General features: G+C 44.0%; 1 protein-coding gene across 6 annotated transcripts in view; it reads right to left on the reverse strand.

Moving 5' to 3' along the window:
• Positions 1-16,110, reverse strand: part of SH3PXD2A (SH3 and PX domains 2A) — an 822,832-nt gene that overhangs the window by 355,282 nt on the left and 451,440 nt on the right. For all 6 annotated transcript variants that reach the window (XM_085606748.1, XM_085606762.1, XM_085606734.1 and 3 more), the window contains one exon: positions 9,803-9,831. In XM_085606748.1, coding sequence (XP_085462874.1) covers positions 9,803-9,831 — 29 coding nt within the window. The remainder of the gene's footprint in view (positions 1-9,802; positions 9,832-16,110) is intronic.

Below are 16,110 nucleotides of genomic sequence, written 5' to 3' on the forward strand. Positions count from 1 at the left end.
AAGCACAGAGTTGTATATAGGCATGGTTACCATATCGAGCCTTGTCACTAGGGCAAAGTGCTTCGGTCCTGCTCCGTGCTTAATTTGTAAAAGTTTCCTACTTTCACTTGGTAACATTTTGTCACAAACCTCAAACGTTATCACCACAAAGATGTTATTTCTTATTAAAAAGGAAATATTTACCCCTCGTTCAGCCAATATTGCCATATTTTTAGTCACATACCCGCTGGAGTGAGTATGAGTGACTAGCTCCAATCCATTTAGTAATAGCACGACTGAGTGTCGGTGGGTGTGACCTCCTTTTAAGGCTTTCGGTGGTTCTGGCAAATCATGTTACACATACATACATACATATATATATATAGAGAGAGAGAGAGACAGACAGACAGACACACACACATGAATATACATATAAATGTGTGTGTGTGTAAAACAGACTCAAAACCGATTCTAAATAACAAACGGCCAGGCCCTGCACCCAAAACCCCGGTGATGGGCGTATTTTTTTTATGCTGAATACGATTGATTGTGTCATTTATTCTTCTGAATAACATTTTTGAATCCTCTAATAGGTACTCGTTTGTAGTGAACAATCTGGTGGACAAGCATTTTAGCTTCGGATTCAAAAGCATTGAGTAGTAGCTACGAAGGCCAGTTTCAGTATCCACGATCATGGTGCGAGTGAACTAGGACACAGGTTCTCAATGGCATTAGAAGCTAGCACTCTACTTGAATGACAGAATATGATGTGATTTCAGTCCAAGTGGACAAAGAGCTGCTCATCTGTGTTTGAAATAAAGGGAAAAGACAGTGTAAATTTGTATTATATATCTTTCTTTCAACTGTCTTAATTGGAGTGTCCCATTTCTTTCTTTTCATGCAATTTGGTCAGTGGCATCAACCCACTTTTTTAAATTTTTTTTTACTGTTGCCATGTTTTAGATCATAGCGTTTCTCCATGGTGTATCTGAAGTCCCGGTTATTAATTGTTTTGAGATGTTCCGTTATTCGTTTCTTGGAAGCAAAGGTTGTGTACCAAAATGTCTGAGCTCACAAGTGCTATCCATGTGCAAATTATCACAAATTATGACTCGGGGTTTCCGGTCCGAAAATTTGAAGGAATGCTTTTGGGTGCCCTTTCTAGGTACCCATGATTTATGGTGGAAGACTTGATAACATTGGATAAGCAGGAATGCCCAAGCGAAAAAAAGGGCAGGGTCATACTACACAGCAGACACTGCTCGGCTGAGTAAGAGGACCAGTTTTTGAGGCTGGCCACAAAAAACTGTGGGCATAATGAGTCGCCATGAGGTAACCAGGACCATGCACGAAAAGCACAAGATAACAAGAACTGCAGATGCTGAGAGAAGGGCAGCCCGGGGAGAGGGAAGGAGCCACTAGGATAAAAACAAATGTGCAATGTTTACCTTTCATTTTATAATAATTGCAATATCAGAATTAAGATCATCTTTTTGAAATTTTCGATTCAGCATTTTCATTTGAAATAGGTTATATTTCAATGTTTTACTTTTCTTCTTTGTAGTCAAAAAGTAAACTGCACCTTGGCGTGTTTAAAGCTCTCAGAAACATATCATGCGCAAAACACTCCTTAAAGGGCATGCTGAACCACATCTGAACAATTCTGGGTCTAAATCACTGTACACAATGCCAGTATAGCAGCCCTTTCTGAAATCTCCAGCCAATCATGACGTGCAGGGCTGCACTGGGAACCCTAAACAGCCCGGTAAGAATAATACAAGCCCCATGCCGCAGTGAGCGAGCACGGCGAGCCAGTCCAAATCCCTCTACCGGAATTCTGAGGTCTGGCACTCTGACAAGCAACTTTTTGAAAAAGTGTGGCCAATCAATCAATGTTACAACACTTTTTTGAAAACATAATGGCTAAAACACTTTTGGACTTAGTCAGTTCTAAGGGAGAACTAATGATATTTTCCAGTGCTTCAAACTCTGCCCAGATTTCCAGGAACCCCTGTTCTCCTTAGCACCAAATCGTAAATGTGCCAGTGAGAACAATGTGCACCACATACAAAACACTGAGTGGGCGGCACAGCAAGCCAGTATGTTGGTGTGACGAGAAGAGCAACCTATCTCATGCATTCTTACTCACTGGAAAAATGACAATGGAAAATCCTATGCCAGGAGAAGTAACACCAGTTTGAATACAGTGCCAATATATATTTACCATCATTCAGCCTATGCCCTTTATTTGCCCATTTTAACTTCTGCGGGACAAAATAAAAAGTAATCAGAAAAATTGCCATTACATGCCATGGCGTTGCCATCATGTGCCAATAAATTGAAGCATTGATCAAACAGCCTAGAATGCTAACAGTTCTATTTTAGGATCCTGCTTATTTATTACACAGTGATTTTAATAGAAGGCCCACTCGGTCTGTCTGCCAAGAGTGCAGTTCAAATATGACAGACTTGCATTCAACGCGCCAGCCTGCCTGGGGTGACCATGGATGCCAAACAGGCCAGGATTGATTCCAAAGCAGGAGATCTGTTTACTACATGGCGAGTTTGGGTGCCAACTGGAGCTCGGGATAGCAGGTCTGTTGCTCACTAAGCATGGACAGGTGCGGATTAATTATTGATGTGAGGTTACTAATCTTACCGGCTCACACATCCAACAGCAGAATTATCCATCCACACTTCCAAGTGTCTCTCCCCCATATTTAAATCACCATTGCATCCCTCGGTATACAAAACAGTATTGCCATACGTTTGCATGTACCAACGGTATGTAAAGCTTCACTGACATACAGACTAGCCTAGCATCTAAATAACCTCACCTAGTTGTTGCACCGGTTCCAAGAAGAGCACTCTCACAAAGGGTTTGACACTGGTCTTTTGTGACCCCACACATGCTGGTACCAGGACAGGGAAGAAGGGGATGCCTGACACCTCAGGCAGGGGGTGGGGGGAGCTTGGAAAACTCTGGAAGCTTCCTCTACTTCAAAGTGGCCACCAGGTATAAATATTGGACCCTCAGACCCAACTCTTCAGTACACTTCTGGACCTGCAGAAGACTTTGCCAAGATGAAGGAGTGCTGTGCTGCTGAAAGGACAACCACTCTACACGACTGATGCCCCACTGTGCTGACCTGCTGCCCACCTGCTTGGGTGAAAAAGAATGGACATACAACTCTAAACCTAGGACCTAAAAGTGACTCCAAGGGCTAGTTGGCTGGTCTCTTGATCAAAAGCCTCAGGGACAGAACATGCTCCCAACAACCTTGAATCCAGCACCTGGACTCTGCCATCTTCAAGTCCTGCCCTCCAAAGTGGCACCACCCCAGTTCTAGACCCTTGAAAGTGGGCCTGAAGGTGTTCTTCTGCTAGCCTGTCCGTGAATCCAGCAGAACGAATGCATCTCCTCCGCGGTGCACTGCATCTCCCAAAGAACCCATGCATCGCTTTTGCTGCTCAATGCAATGCCCTCAGAACCAACACGTCTTCTCTGCTGTGTGAACTTTCTTGATGTAAGGATTTTGCATCACCTACAGCAGCCCATCAGAACCGCCACTGCATGATTCATCTTCAAGCAAGGACATTGCCTCGACCAACGCAGCCGATCGGAACCGCCGCTATGCAACGCAGCTCCACACAAGGACATTGCCTTGCCCAACACAACCCATTGGAGCTGCCACTGCACAATGCACCTCCTCGCCCGGACTTCGCGTTGCTTCTGCTATGCACTGCATCCTCAACACGGGGCTGCACACCTTTTTGCAACCAGGATTAAGGTACTGTGTTCAGGGGACCCAAGTGGGTCCCTGTATCCGGCCCGCTTTCCATCGCGGTATGCCTAACTTGTGACACTGTCCTGGTCCAGCAAGACCAGAAACCACAATTGGCGCTTTGTGCTTTTTGGTGCTATTTTGACTGCAATCCTTGAACTTGCATATCTCTGATTCTACTGAATGAATTTTTGTCATTTTGATTTATTAAAATTTACTCTAGATTTTTCTAAATTGGTGTGGGATTTTTCCTGTGTCGCAGTTTCACTTTATTACTGTTTGACATGCTGCATAAATACTTTACACATTGCCTCTAAGTTAAGCCTGACTGCTCTGTGCCAAGCTACCAGAGGGTTGAGCACAGGTTAATTTGGGGTTTGCTTGTGACTTCACCCTGACAAGGATTGTGGTTGTTGCTTGAGTAGGGTTTCAACCCCTCAACTACTAACCCAATTTCTTACAGTGGCTATGTGGAAATGTAAATACTGCTTATTCGGCTTGTAGCGATCTGGCAATAACCAATTCTCATTTGGGGCCTGGCCATTCTTGTTACTGGCCATGTGTGTTCCTGAGATATGAAAACATCTTACTGGGCTTTTTAGAACCACTGTAACTACCAATATGTGCAACTTGATATTTGGAAAATGAAATATCTGTTACTTGGGCATATGGAAACACAATATTTCATACTGGGCATGTGGAAATAGGCCACACTTGTTATTAAGCATATGGAAACTGGAAGACATCTGAATGACAACAATCTAACTACTGTGACTGGCTATGTTGAATTTAAGAATTCCTCTTGCTCGCCGTGTAGGAACAGAAAAAAACTGCGAAAGGGCATGTAGAAACTTGCAATACCAATTATGGTCATATTTAAAATGACAATATATTTTGCTTCACATGTGGACAATTATATAATCTTTTAACTGGCATGTTCAAACTGCCAGTGCTGGTTAGTGGGCAAGTAGAAACGCACACTGCATCTTCTAGGCATCTGGAAATTGCCAGTCTGTGTGCTGGTCTTATGGAAACTGGCAATACTTATTCATTTACATGTGGCTACTGAGAATATCCTTTACTGGATTTGTGGAAATGAGTAATGAAAACTTTACCATCCTAATTTCTGGGTGAATCTCCATTTTCCCCTACAAGGTGGCATTTGCTTTATCATGTTTGACCAGTATTACTTATCTAATGGGACTCCCTAAATATTTTTTACACAACTATTTTTTAAAATCTTTTTTGCCCCATCCATCAATAACCTTTACAAATTCAAATGATTTATTGGGAAACCGGCTGTCATTTAAATAGAGCAATTTGTTTTGTAGGAGGGGTTGAGCTGACATAGCTTGATTAGATTGAGGTTTCGTCTGCAAGGCACTTGCACTGTGCTGGTCAAATCTCTTGTTAAATCAAAGCTTAAAAGAGGCTTAGAGCCCTCCCATTCAATGGTTGACTTCCATGTCATTCTTGTTTCCTTGCTTCTCATTGGTCAGGGCATCCTTCTCATCTCCTACTGCCTCGTAGGGCTTCCTGTGTGTTCTTGTCATGGAGCATGGACCAAGCACAGCTTCCCTTCTGTGGGCAGTGTCCTTTCACTGGCTGCAGATTTTTACAGGTACTCGTTTTTCTACTTTTTACTTTTATACTTATAGAGTGCATGTCTTTGCAATCCATCTCCCTCCTTATGCTGTTACTGCTCACTCTCTACTGTTGCTTTCCCCCACCCTCCACTGCTGTCTTTATTTCTTCTCTCCACGCACCCCTCCTGCTTCACAATGTGTTTTCCTCATGTTTTCCCCCACCCACCTCTCCCTCTGTCAGTTGTTCCTTCCCCCACCCCTCCTGCTGTCAGCTGTCTATAACCCACTCCTGACCTCCTCCCCCTTAGCGTTGTTTGCAACACACTCCCAAACCCTCCTACCACTGTCCGTTGTTTGTAACTCACCCCTACCCGCCTCCCTTGTGTTACTTGAGTCACCCCCACACTGTTTTTCCACATACTGCACGGCAATTTGTGCTGCTGTGCAACGGGTCAAAAATAACATTGACAAAGCAATACATCTTGCATAGGCAAAACCTATTGGCTTTACCAATGATTGTTGCACATGATAGCAAATAGGACTGTACAAAAAGCATAAGTGGGCGTGCACTAATGCAAACAAATACTGCTGCAGGAACTACAATTATCATATGGTTATAAATGAAGGGAAGGCGAAGCCTCGCATGGATCCCGATTCCCCTTCTCTCTCACAACAATGATAATCATATCATATCAATATATAGCAAATAGTGTGTGTAACATATGGTAACAATATATGCACTATACTATATATACTGCAGGATAACCATATAATATGGCCCCAAACTGGCATCCACCTATGAGAAGGTTGTTGGTCGAGAGGTTTGTATGGCAATATAGGACATTATTACACTTTTGTATTTATTTTATATGCTTATACTGGGGGTAGTAAGCTTGAAGAAGGTGTTCTTTCCAACAGAGAAATTTTTATAGACAATAGTAAGTGAAATACTGCCCTATACTGTTTGGTAGTCTTCAGTAAGAAAGAGGACCAAAAATATTTTTGAATATGAATTTCAGGAAAAAAAACCTTTGAAGTGTTAAAAAACACATTCTGCCTACAGAAGAGACTTCAGATTACAACAAAAAATGTCTCGCCCTCAAATGTATCACCACGATTTGCTGTGGTCATCCATCGATGCAAAATCCTAGGGGCTCTGGCAGTGGTGCAGAGTGGTTTGGGTACTGTTCTTGTGAAAGCAATATTCCTAAAGGACCCTTGAAATCTTTGTCATATATATGAGTGTTGTACCAATGAATTTTGTGACTGACTGACTGACTGGCACACACACACACACACACACACACACACACACACACACACAGACACACACACAGACACACACACAGACACTGACACACACACACACACTGACACACACACACACACACACACACTGACACACACACACACTGACACACACACACACTGACACACACACACACACACACACACACACACACACACACACACACACACTGACACTGACACACACACACACACACACACACTATAGTTAAGACCTATTATCCATAGGAAATCCGCAACATTCTATTTGGAATAACTTTGGCGCCGATTGACGAATCTTCGCAAAATTTTCAAAACTTTTGGCCAGCTCTAGTCCGCTCCTATCCTGAAAGTTTCACGGTCATTTGTCAAGCGGGGGCCGAGAAAAAAGGGGGGTCCCAAAACGCATTTTCCCCATGCAATTTCCCATAGGACCTTTAGCCGCAGCCCGAACTGCTGAACAGCATTACACCAAATTTTATATACATATACACACATATATATATATATATCATAAACCACATCTTCCCACACATACTGGTAAACGACTGTTACAAGCAGGTTTCCCTCCAACCACAAGCCTATGCAGCCATTAAGATGAAAGCTGTGCATGACGCGCGCACTCGAGCAGGGAATGCTCGCATCGAGCGGCAGCTACAGACATTCATCCGTTCTCTGCCCACTCCTCACACCTGGTTCCATTCACCCGTAGTGACGCCACATGCCACATCTTACACCTGCCAGAGAAACAGGGAGCGATGCTTCATTTCTTGAAGTATAACATTCCCAAAATTATAAAGCTTGGTCTCCAGAGAAAGGTGTGATGGGCGGCCTGACTAGAGCAGCGCAACAGCTTCATTTTTATGGAATCGGAGGGCGTGGCCAAGGGAATGGCTTGAAGCAGGAACAGACAGCGGGCTTCGCTCTTCTTGTGCGTGTAAAGGTGTGAGGAACAGATGCACCCCTGTGTACATGAAGGTTCACAGAGATTCATCGGATGTGGCAAGCTGCCCTTACAAGCGGCATCGCCTTCAGCAGACTGCACCTTCAGTCACTGATCAGAAATTTGCATCCGAACGCAGAAAAAGGAAAAATGACTGAGTAACACGATGGATGTAATATGTGCTAATAGGAAACACACTGTGGCACGACAAGTCATCTCTGCACGATAACACATACTATTCTGAGGCGAAAAAAAGACACCTACGTTGTGTAGTGACAACTGGTGTGGGTGGAGATGCATGTATTACGCAGAGAGGCTGGCTTCAGGGTTTATGTGGGTCAGAAAATAGCGAACCCTCACACAACCGCCAGGCACTTTAATGCGACACCGTAGCACAGTGCGGAGGTTTCCGATACTCGCACAACATTCATGTCTCTTATTGCGACACGACAGCCAGGGCTCTGAGAACAACATAGCATACCGGTCCCGCATAACACATGGGAGCCTGCAATCCCTGCAAAAAAAAACTGTCCTCAATTTCCTTACTACACACGACTTGTGACATCTCAAGTCGCTTGTAATAAAGAAATGGCATAAAGGAGACTGTAATAGGTTAATGACAGTTGAATTCGGACTAAACAATGACTGCGGCCAGGACCTGAATAAAAGGCGAGTCATGGAGCATAATTGCAGCTGCAGTTTAAACAGCAAAACAAAGTTTGGCTTTCGCTTCTTCTGTTCTCTTTTACTAGATGAACAGTGACCAGCAGAAATTAGACATTTATGGCAACAGGCCCCCCCCCCCCCCCACTTCTTTAATTATGGGGAAAATTGAATCTCTCTACATGTTTCTATGCGTGCTAAGTCACAGCATTTTTTAAACCTGACATGTACAAAGCTGAATCCCATACCCTTTTGCAACAAATATATAACTTCTTTTTGGTGTGTTTAATTTTGCATTATAGATTCTTCTTTTATTCTTCATGTTTTCAAACATCCTATCTCATTCAAATGAAAGAGCAACACACCACGTATTTAAGTGGTCTGTGGGAAGGCTGATGGTATAACCACGTACTATAAACAATAACGTACCGCTGTTGTATATTTTAAGGATATTGTAAGTCACGTCACCTCGGAGGTCCATGAATTTATAAAGGAATTTGACCTTTGGCCTCGTTCCTCTATCTGGCCACAGAACCCTCCTTGACTTGCGAATCCATATAATGTAGGTTAGGTGTACCTCACCTCATATATAATGAGAGCAGCCACACCTTTAATAATGACATATCATTCAGGTTCCTTATAATGACACAGAGTTGAGGAGTTTTATAACACCATAAAACGCCGGTTCTCTTCACAGCGAGAGCACTCATGCCTTTTATGAGGATAATTGGTGTCGGAACCTTCAGGTACCTAACACCTGCACGGAGTTCATGTGCCTTATAACTGCATAATGCCCAGGTCTCTTATCACAACACTCATGCCTTCCATAACAATGCATCATCCAGGTACCCAACACAGAATTCAGGGACCACATAATGACACTATGTTCGCGGACCTCAAAATGAAACCGTTTTCAGGTACCTCATAGCGACACAGAGTTCAGGAACTTATAATGACAGAACACAAAGGTCTCTTGTTGCAGGAACACGCATGATTTTTATAACAACTCATTGTCCAAGTACCTCAAAATGGCACAGAATGCACTTCCCACATCTAATCACAACACATCCTACAGATTTCTCAATGAGACAGAGCTCAGGTATTACTCTATGCGACACATCTGAATCTCTTATAATGGCAAATCATTCGGGTATCTTGAACCGAAACAGAATTCACGTATCTGATGAGGACACTGCTTTTATTTTTATATAACAGAACGCAAGCCCTAGTCATAGCACAGAGATCATCCCTTTAACTGGTAGAGTAAAGTGGGTGTGTTACAACAGCATAACAGTGGCTACTCTTAGAACGAGAGAGCTTTCGGTTGGCAGTAATGACACAGCACCCAGGCTCATGCAACAACACACACAACAGCTCTTCTAGTGCCGCGACATTCTAGTCTGCTGTGACGACACACCCCCAGGCCTCCTATGACGCAACAATCAGGGCTTTTATTACAGCGCATAATCCAGGCAATGCATAACGACACAGCACACAGATCTCTTCCAACGACACGCCATACACGTCTCTTATGACGACACAACATTGAGGTCTCTTACCTGATTTTCTCTTGGACGTGCCATAGTCCCTGAAATAGAAACAACAACAGATAGACATGGTTATCGAGTCGGACAGCCGTGCCCCACCCGCGGTCAGCGCCCCCTGCCCATCACCCGCGGCTCGCCCCGGACAGCCGGCCTGCAGTCACTGCCAGGAGCCTGCAGGCGCCAGAGCACGGCTCCCTCCACAGCCAGCAGCGAGCAGCTGCTGCTCGGGCTCTGGAAGCACCATGTGACCCTCAGACAGAGTGAACCATCCGCTGCCTGCATCAAAGGGGATTCTCCTGCTCCCACTCCCAGGCAGCCAGAACATTAACCCATGTGCTGCTCGGGCGCGCGGATTGCTCTGTCAGGGCACGGGCACTCTCTGTCTTTGGGCAGCAGTGGTTTGTCGTCCCACTGACCAGAAGCACAACCATATATATCCCCATGATTTCAAAATGTCACTTATCGCCTGCGGGAGACCCTGCGCGCGAGCCTGAGAGTCTTTAGAAAGAAAGAATGTGGTGAAGAAAGGATGCTAACAATGTGGCGTTCTCGTGGTGCACAATATATATATAATATAATATATATATATATATATATATATATATATATATAATCCACGAGTGCCTCGGTAATCCCACCTCCTCCAGACCGAAGGGCGCGTCGGCGTTCCGGACCTCCGAGACTCGGTCCCCGTATGCACCAAATCCTACGAAAGAAGAGTCGACGCCGTGTCGTTCAGCTAATTCTCTTTATTGTCAGCTGGTAATGTTAGACGCGTTTCGCCTGTCCTGCAGGCTTGCTCAGTGAGCAAGCCTGCAGGACAGGCGAAACGCGTCTAACATTACCAGCTGACAATAAAGAGAATTAGCTGAACGACACGGCGTCGACTCTCCTTTCGTAGGATTTGGTGCATATATATATATATATATATATATATATATATATATATATATATATATATATAATCACCACAAGGCCTGCGTAAGGAAAGGTGCATCAAGGTCGGATTTCTTTCATTCGGGTGTCTCCATCAAATATACCGCATATAAAATACACCACCATTTTATCTGCGCATAAAATAAAAAAGAATAAAACAACAATGCACGTATATGGGCATAGTCATTTGAATGCCTGCTGGCTCCATTTCCCGTTCTGTCGTTTTAGCTAACTTCTACTTTGCAGACAGGGCCTTGTAGGGCTAGGACTAGTTCGGAAAAGGAAAAAACTACAAGTCCCAACACCCAATGGGCGGTTGTTGAAATACCATGAGTGGATAAAGATGCTCCTTAAAACAAGGGCCCAACTGACAACTCTGCTGTGACTCTACATGACAGCAGCATGTAGTAATGTAAAAGGGAGCGCACATCAACAATATTTTTATAGTCAGGCTGGGTAGACAATAGTATTCTCAATTTAGTAATTCTCAAAAAACAAAAACAACCAGTTTTTTGGTGCCACTCAGGATAAAATTGCACCTTACTACCTAGATGCCAAAATACACAGATCCTGCACTGCATTCACCGTGATAGACAATATTATATACAAATATCCCGGAACTCAGAAGTAACAACTATTAATCATATTGGTATGTAACCAAAACAGAAACCATTAGATGTTATCACAATGTCACTGGCAGCCAAACAGATATGGATTCGTACAAAATAAGACCTTGGTTTAGAACTGTGATGCGTCTCATATAATGTTTTTCTAAATTAAAAAAAAAACTTTATTGGACGCATTTTGTACGAATCCATATCTGTTTGGCTGCCAGTGACATTGTGATAACATCTAATGGTTTCTGTTTTGGTTACATACCAATATGATTAATAGTGGTTACTTCTGAGTGCCGGGATATTTGTATATAATAATGACAGCAGCATGGGCAAACAAGGAGAAACTTTGTGAATAACAAAAGCAAATATTTCGCATGTGCTCTGTGTTACTAGTGAGTGCAGAAGTAGTTTAGGAATCCCTGACCTGGGACTCCATGTCACTAGGACATCTTGTTCCGGTCCTAATCTTTCAACTACCTCAGAAGTGCATTCTGGAACCTATAGTCTTTGTTTAATACCATCTATCAAAGCTAAAAACGACTTGTAAAAGAAAAGCCCAGGACTTGAAACACTGTGCCGTCAAGACACGGGTCATTCGCTAACAATACTATTAGCAGTATTCGTCGCACAGCCAGTAGTAGGGTCAGTCTAAGCACTGCTGGGTGAAGCGAGCAGCGGGTGAAGCATTAGGCCACCCTAACGCTACTGGCCTGACTACTGCTGGCCGAGGCTGGCGTCAGCTCTCTCAGGGCGAACAGGGTGACATCTGGATACCCTCTAGGGTGATTAACTGCGCTACACAAGTACTGATTGATGGATTGACAATTTTAATGATTTTCATCATCAAGCACTTTGAAGCAATGCAGTTAGAGGCGCCTTCCATATAAATCACAATTGTTATTTACTGGTAGTTGCACTGTAAGAAATAATTATAGAAATGCTGCTAGTACTACCACAGGTTCAGCATCAAGTCGCATTGAGTGAATATGTTGTGTAGTGGTGTCCCACCATAACTACCATCTATTAGTAGCACTTAGTCCATTACTAGCAATACATGAAGCAGAACTACAACCAGTCCTAGCCGTAGTGGTGACAGTAGTGCTCGTGGCAGAAATAGCATCTACGGTAGTAGGAATACTAGCAGAATTAAAAGTAGTAGTCTTAACAGTCTGGCCAGTAGTCCTACCAGTACTGGCAGAAGTGGGAAGAGTAGCAGTAACAGCTGAAGAAGTCTTAATAGTAGTTATTCTTAGTACCAATAGTACTGGTAGAAGTCGTAAGAGAAACGCCAGTGCCAGTATAAGTAGTGTTAAAGGTAGTGTTGACACTACTAATAGTACTGATATACATAGTAAGACGAATACTAGTTTCAGTAGAAGTAATATTTACAGCAGTGGTTGTAGTATTTGTAGTATTGGTATATCTAGCAGTACCAGCAGAAGCAGTGTTAAAAGTAGCGTTTACTGCATTGAAAGCACTAAAAGAAGTGGTGAGAGAGGTACCAATGTCAATAGAAGCAGTATTAACAGCAGTATTTGTAGCGCTGGTAGAAGCAGTAAGAGAAGCGCTATTGTTGAGAGCAATGATCTCAACAGTCGTGTTCATAGTATTACTACTGCTGTTAGCAGTAGTGGGAGCAGTACTGCTGCCAACTGAAATAGTCTCAAGAGTAGAGTTGGTTGCAATAGTCGTAATGACAAAAGTAGTAATAGCGGGAGTGCATGCAGACGCAGTCTTCTTAACAGTAGGGCCGAGACCGCTGCTAGTGCTGGCAGAAGCAGCAAGAGAAGTGTTAGTAGAAGTGGCCAACGAGAAGTGTTTGTTGTGCTTTTAGTACTGGTTCATATAGACAGAGAGGTACGAGTGCCAGAGGATGTAGTCTTAAGAGTAGTGTTTAAAAAAAGTCCAATTGGTCGCGCACTGCTACACCTACCAGCGTGTTGCCCCAAAGAATTGTGGTCCCTGAAGTCAGCGTCGGCGGATACGCCTATGCCCGAGTAATGAGTGCAAGTAAGTGTAGCATTAGCCATCCCTGGACACGTGTTTCGAGGTAGTTACCTCTCGTCAGCAGGGAGTAGGTGAGTGTGTAGGGTTGCTGTGTAGGCTGCTAAAATAAGTGTTCTCAGGTATAGTACCTCTCGTAGCGCGCAGGTGCGTAACCAAGAGCTCGTCAGCTCCACCGGCTCGAAAAGCCTGAATACTAACAAAAGTCCAATTGGTCGCACACTGCTACACCTACCAGCGTGTTGCCCCAAAGAATTGTGGTCCCTGAAGTCAGCGTCGGCGGATACGCCTATGCCCGAGTAATGAGTGCAAGTAAGTGTAGCATTAGTCATCCCTGGACACGTGTTTCGAGGTAGTTACCTCTCGTCAGCAGGGAGTAGGTGAGTGTGTAGGGTTGCTGTGTAGGCTGCTAAAATAAGTGTTCTCAGGTATAGTACCTCTCGTAGCGCGCAGGTGCGTAACCAAGAGCTCGTCAGCTCCACCGGCTTGAAGTGTTAGTAGAAGTGGCCAACGAGAAGTGTTTGCTGTGCTTTTAGTACTGGTTCATATAGACAGAGAGGTATGAGTGCCAGAGGATGTAGTCTTAGGAGTAGGGTTTGTTGCCTCAGTAGTACAGGTAGAAATGGTACAAGCAGCAGTACAGTAGAGTAGCAGGCGGTGTTGAAGACACCCGCAAACTGCTTAGATACACATGTGTTTGCGAATAATAATCACCGGGTAGCACATACCTACAGTCACATCTCAGTCACGCAGGCCCCTGCAGAACAAACGGCTACACAAACAAGAGCCCAGCGCAGAAGATAGCGCGTGTGGCGGGTACCACGAAGCTGGGACGGCTCCATTGCGCAGCTGCGCGGTCTTCCCCTTCTACTTTAACCTAAGTTTAAGATCAGGGCGGTAAAAAGCGCCGCGGTTCAGCCATAGGTGGAGGTGGGACAACAGTGTTTGCGTCATTAAAGCTACTGACATTTTCGCAGCATTAATATATTGCATTTCACTTTGATTAAAGCATTGTAAATCCGTCCGCACACATGGAAGTACATAAGTGACTTTCTCCAGTGCACCATTCATTTCTTCTCATAAATTGGTGTATTGTATAACCCTCTCAATGTCCTCTTCACAAAGCGAAGCCGCGCTCTTCAGAGAGCGCAGAATGGACCCTTTATGGTACTGGGCAGTCCCAGGCCCCGGCACTCTATGCCCAGGGCACACGGGCACAAAGATCTCTGTGAAGCCTAGCGCCATACACTGTGATCAACATGGTAAGCAAAATCATGCAGCCAATAATGGAAACACACATAAAAAGCACTGACAAAGCCCATCGCTTTTGCATAGTGTACAGTAGTTCAGTTCATAAACTTTATTCGGGTAGCTTAGTACCCATAAAAGCACAGCATCATAAAAAATTAAATAACAAGCGGAGAGTTAGAAATACATGACAATGGGAAAATTTACAATGATATAACCATAACATTTTGATGAATTAGATTACAACTTAAAAAGAACTTCATTGGTAATAAATAAATAAATAACTATTACATAAAAACATTATGTCATCCTACAGTTGTACAAAGATAGTCATAATAAAATCTCAGGGGTCGGACATTATCTTGCGCGCTCTGGTAGCAATTCTCAAAAATGTACTTGTACGAAAAATCAACTCTTCGTCAGCCAAAGAGACTAAACACGAGTAAGCATTAACCAGACTAATAGGCCTTCTATTTTTAAAAAATGGATATAAAAGCCACTGTGATCAACATGGTAAGCAAAACCATGCAGCCAATAATAGAAACACACATAAAAAGCACTGACAAAGCCCATCGCTTTTGCATAGTGTACAGTATTTGTATGTGATGGGATATCAATGGCACAGATAAAACTTCATGGCAACTTTCTACTATGCCCAATAAAGACCACCATTGACAGTTTCTAGCAGGCCCGCTTAACACATCACTGCTCATTTCCATTACTCACACTTAGCACAATATTGACTGTTTCAGTTATGTATATTTTGTATACTACTGACAGATTCCATGAATGTCCACTTAATGCATCGTTTATTCACTGGACACTGACGTCTTGGAGTGGTGTTAGTCTACGTTTCTTTAGGGACAGGAGAAGAGGTGTAAAAGAAATCACTTCACATCATTAGTGGCTGCTACCGGACAGGGGTGGTGCAGCAGGGGATGTAGAAGAGGAATTCAATAACAAGAAAAAAAGACTTCCTGACCTGAAACAGCCGGCCGCCGCCTGTCCTCCATCCTCATCTTCATGTCCAGGCCGGCAGCACAAAGCACCCGGGCACACAGGCTCCCCTGAGCCAATCATAACGCTACAATGCAGCATTGTGGTTGGTCTGAGCACCGTGGATCGGTGCTCAGACGGCAACAGGGAGCCTGTGCATGTTCCTCACCAGGCTGTGTAATGCAGCCTGGTGGGGAACATGCAAAGTGCGCATGAACGGTTTGGTCGGCCCTAGAGGGCTGGCCAAACAGTTCAAGCACACTTAGGGAGTGCACACCACCCCTCCTCCTGTTCTGGCTAGCCCCACCCCTGACTGCAACAGAAAAAAAAATGCTAATAACGATACTTTATTATCATTTTATTTTTCCGGTTGAGAAGTGGGGCAAAGCTCCTCCGCCTTAGTGGAGGAGCTACCACTGCATCACGGCCCCTTAATTGTAATCCACTTGTGCCCCAGGCCCTACTCTTGAGCTATGTGGGTCATTGTTTGCTCCGCATGTTATTAAAGAGTCACTAAGC

This window comes from Triturus cristatus, chromosome 1_2 (genome assembly GCF_964204655.1).
Source record: "Triturus cristatus chromosome 1_2, aTriCri1.1, whole genome shotgun sequence".
NCBI lineage: Eukaryota > Metazoa > Chordata > Amphibia > Caudata > Salamandridae > Triturus > Triturus cristatus.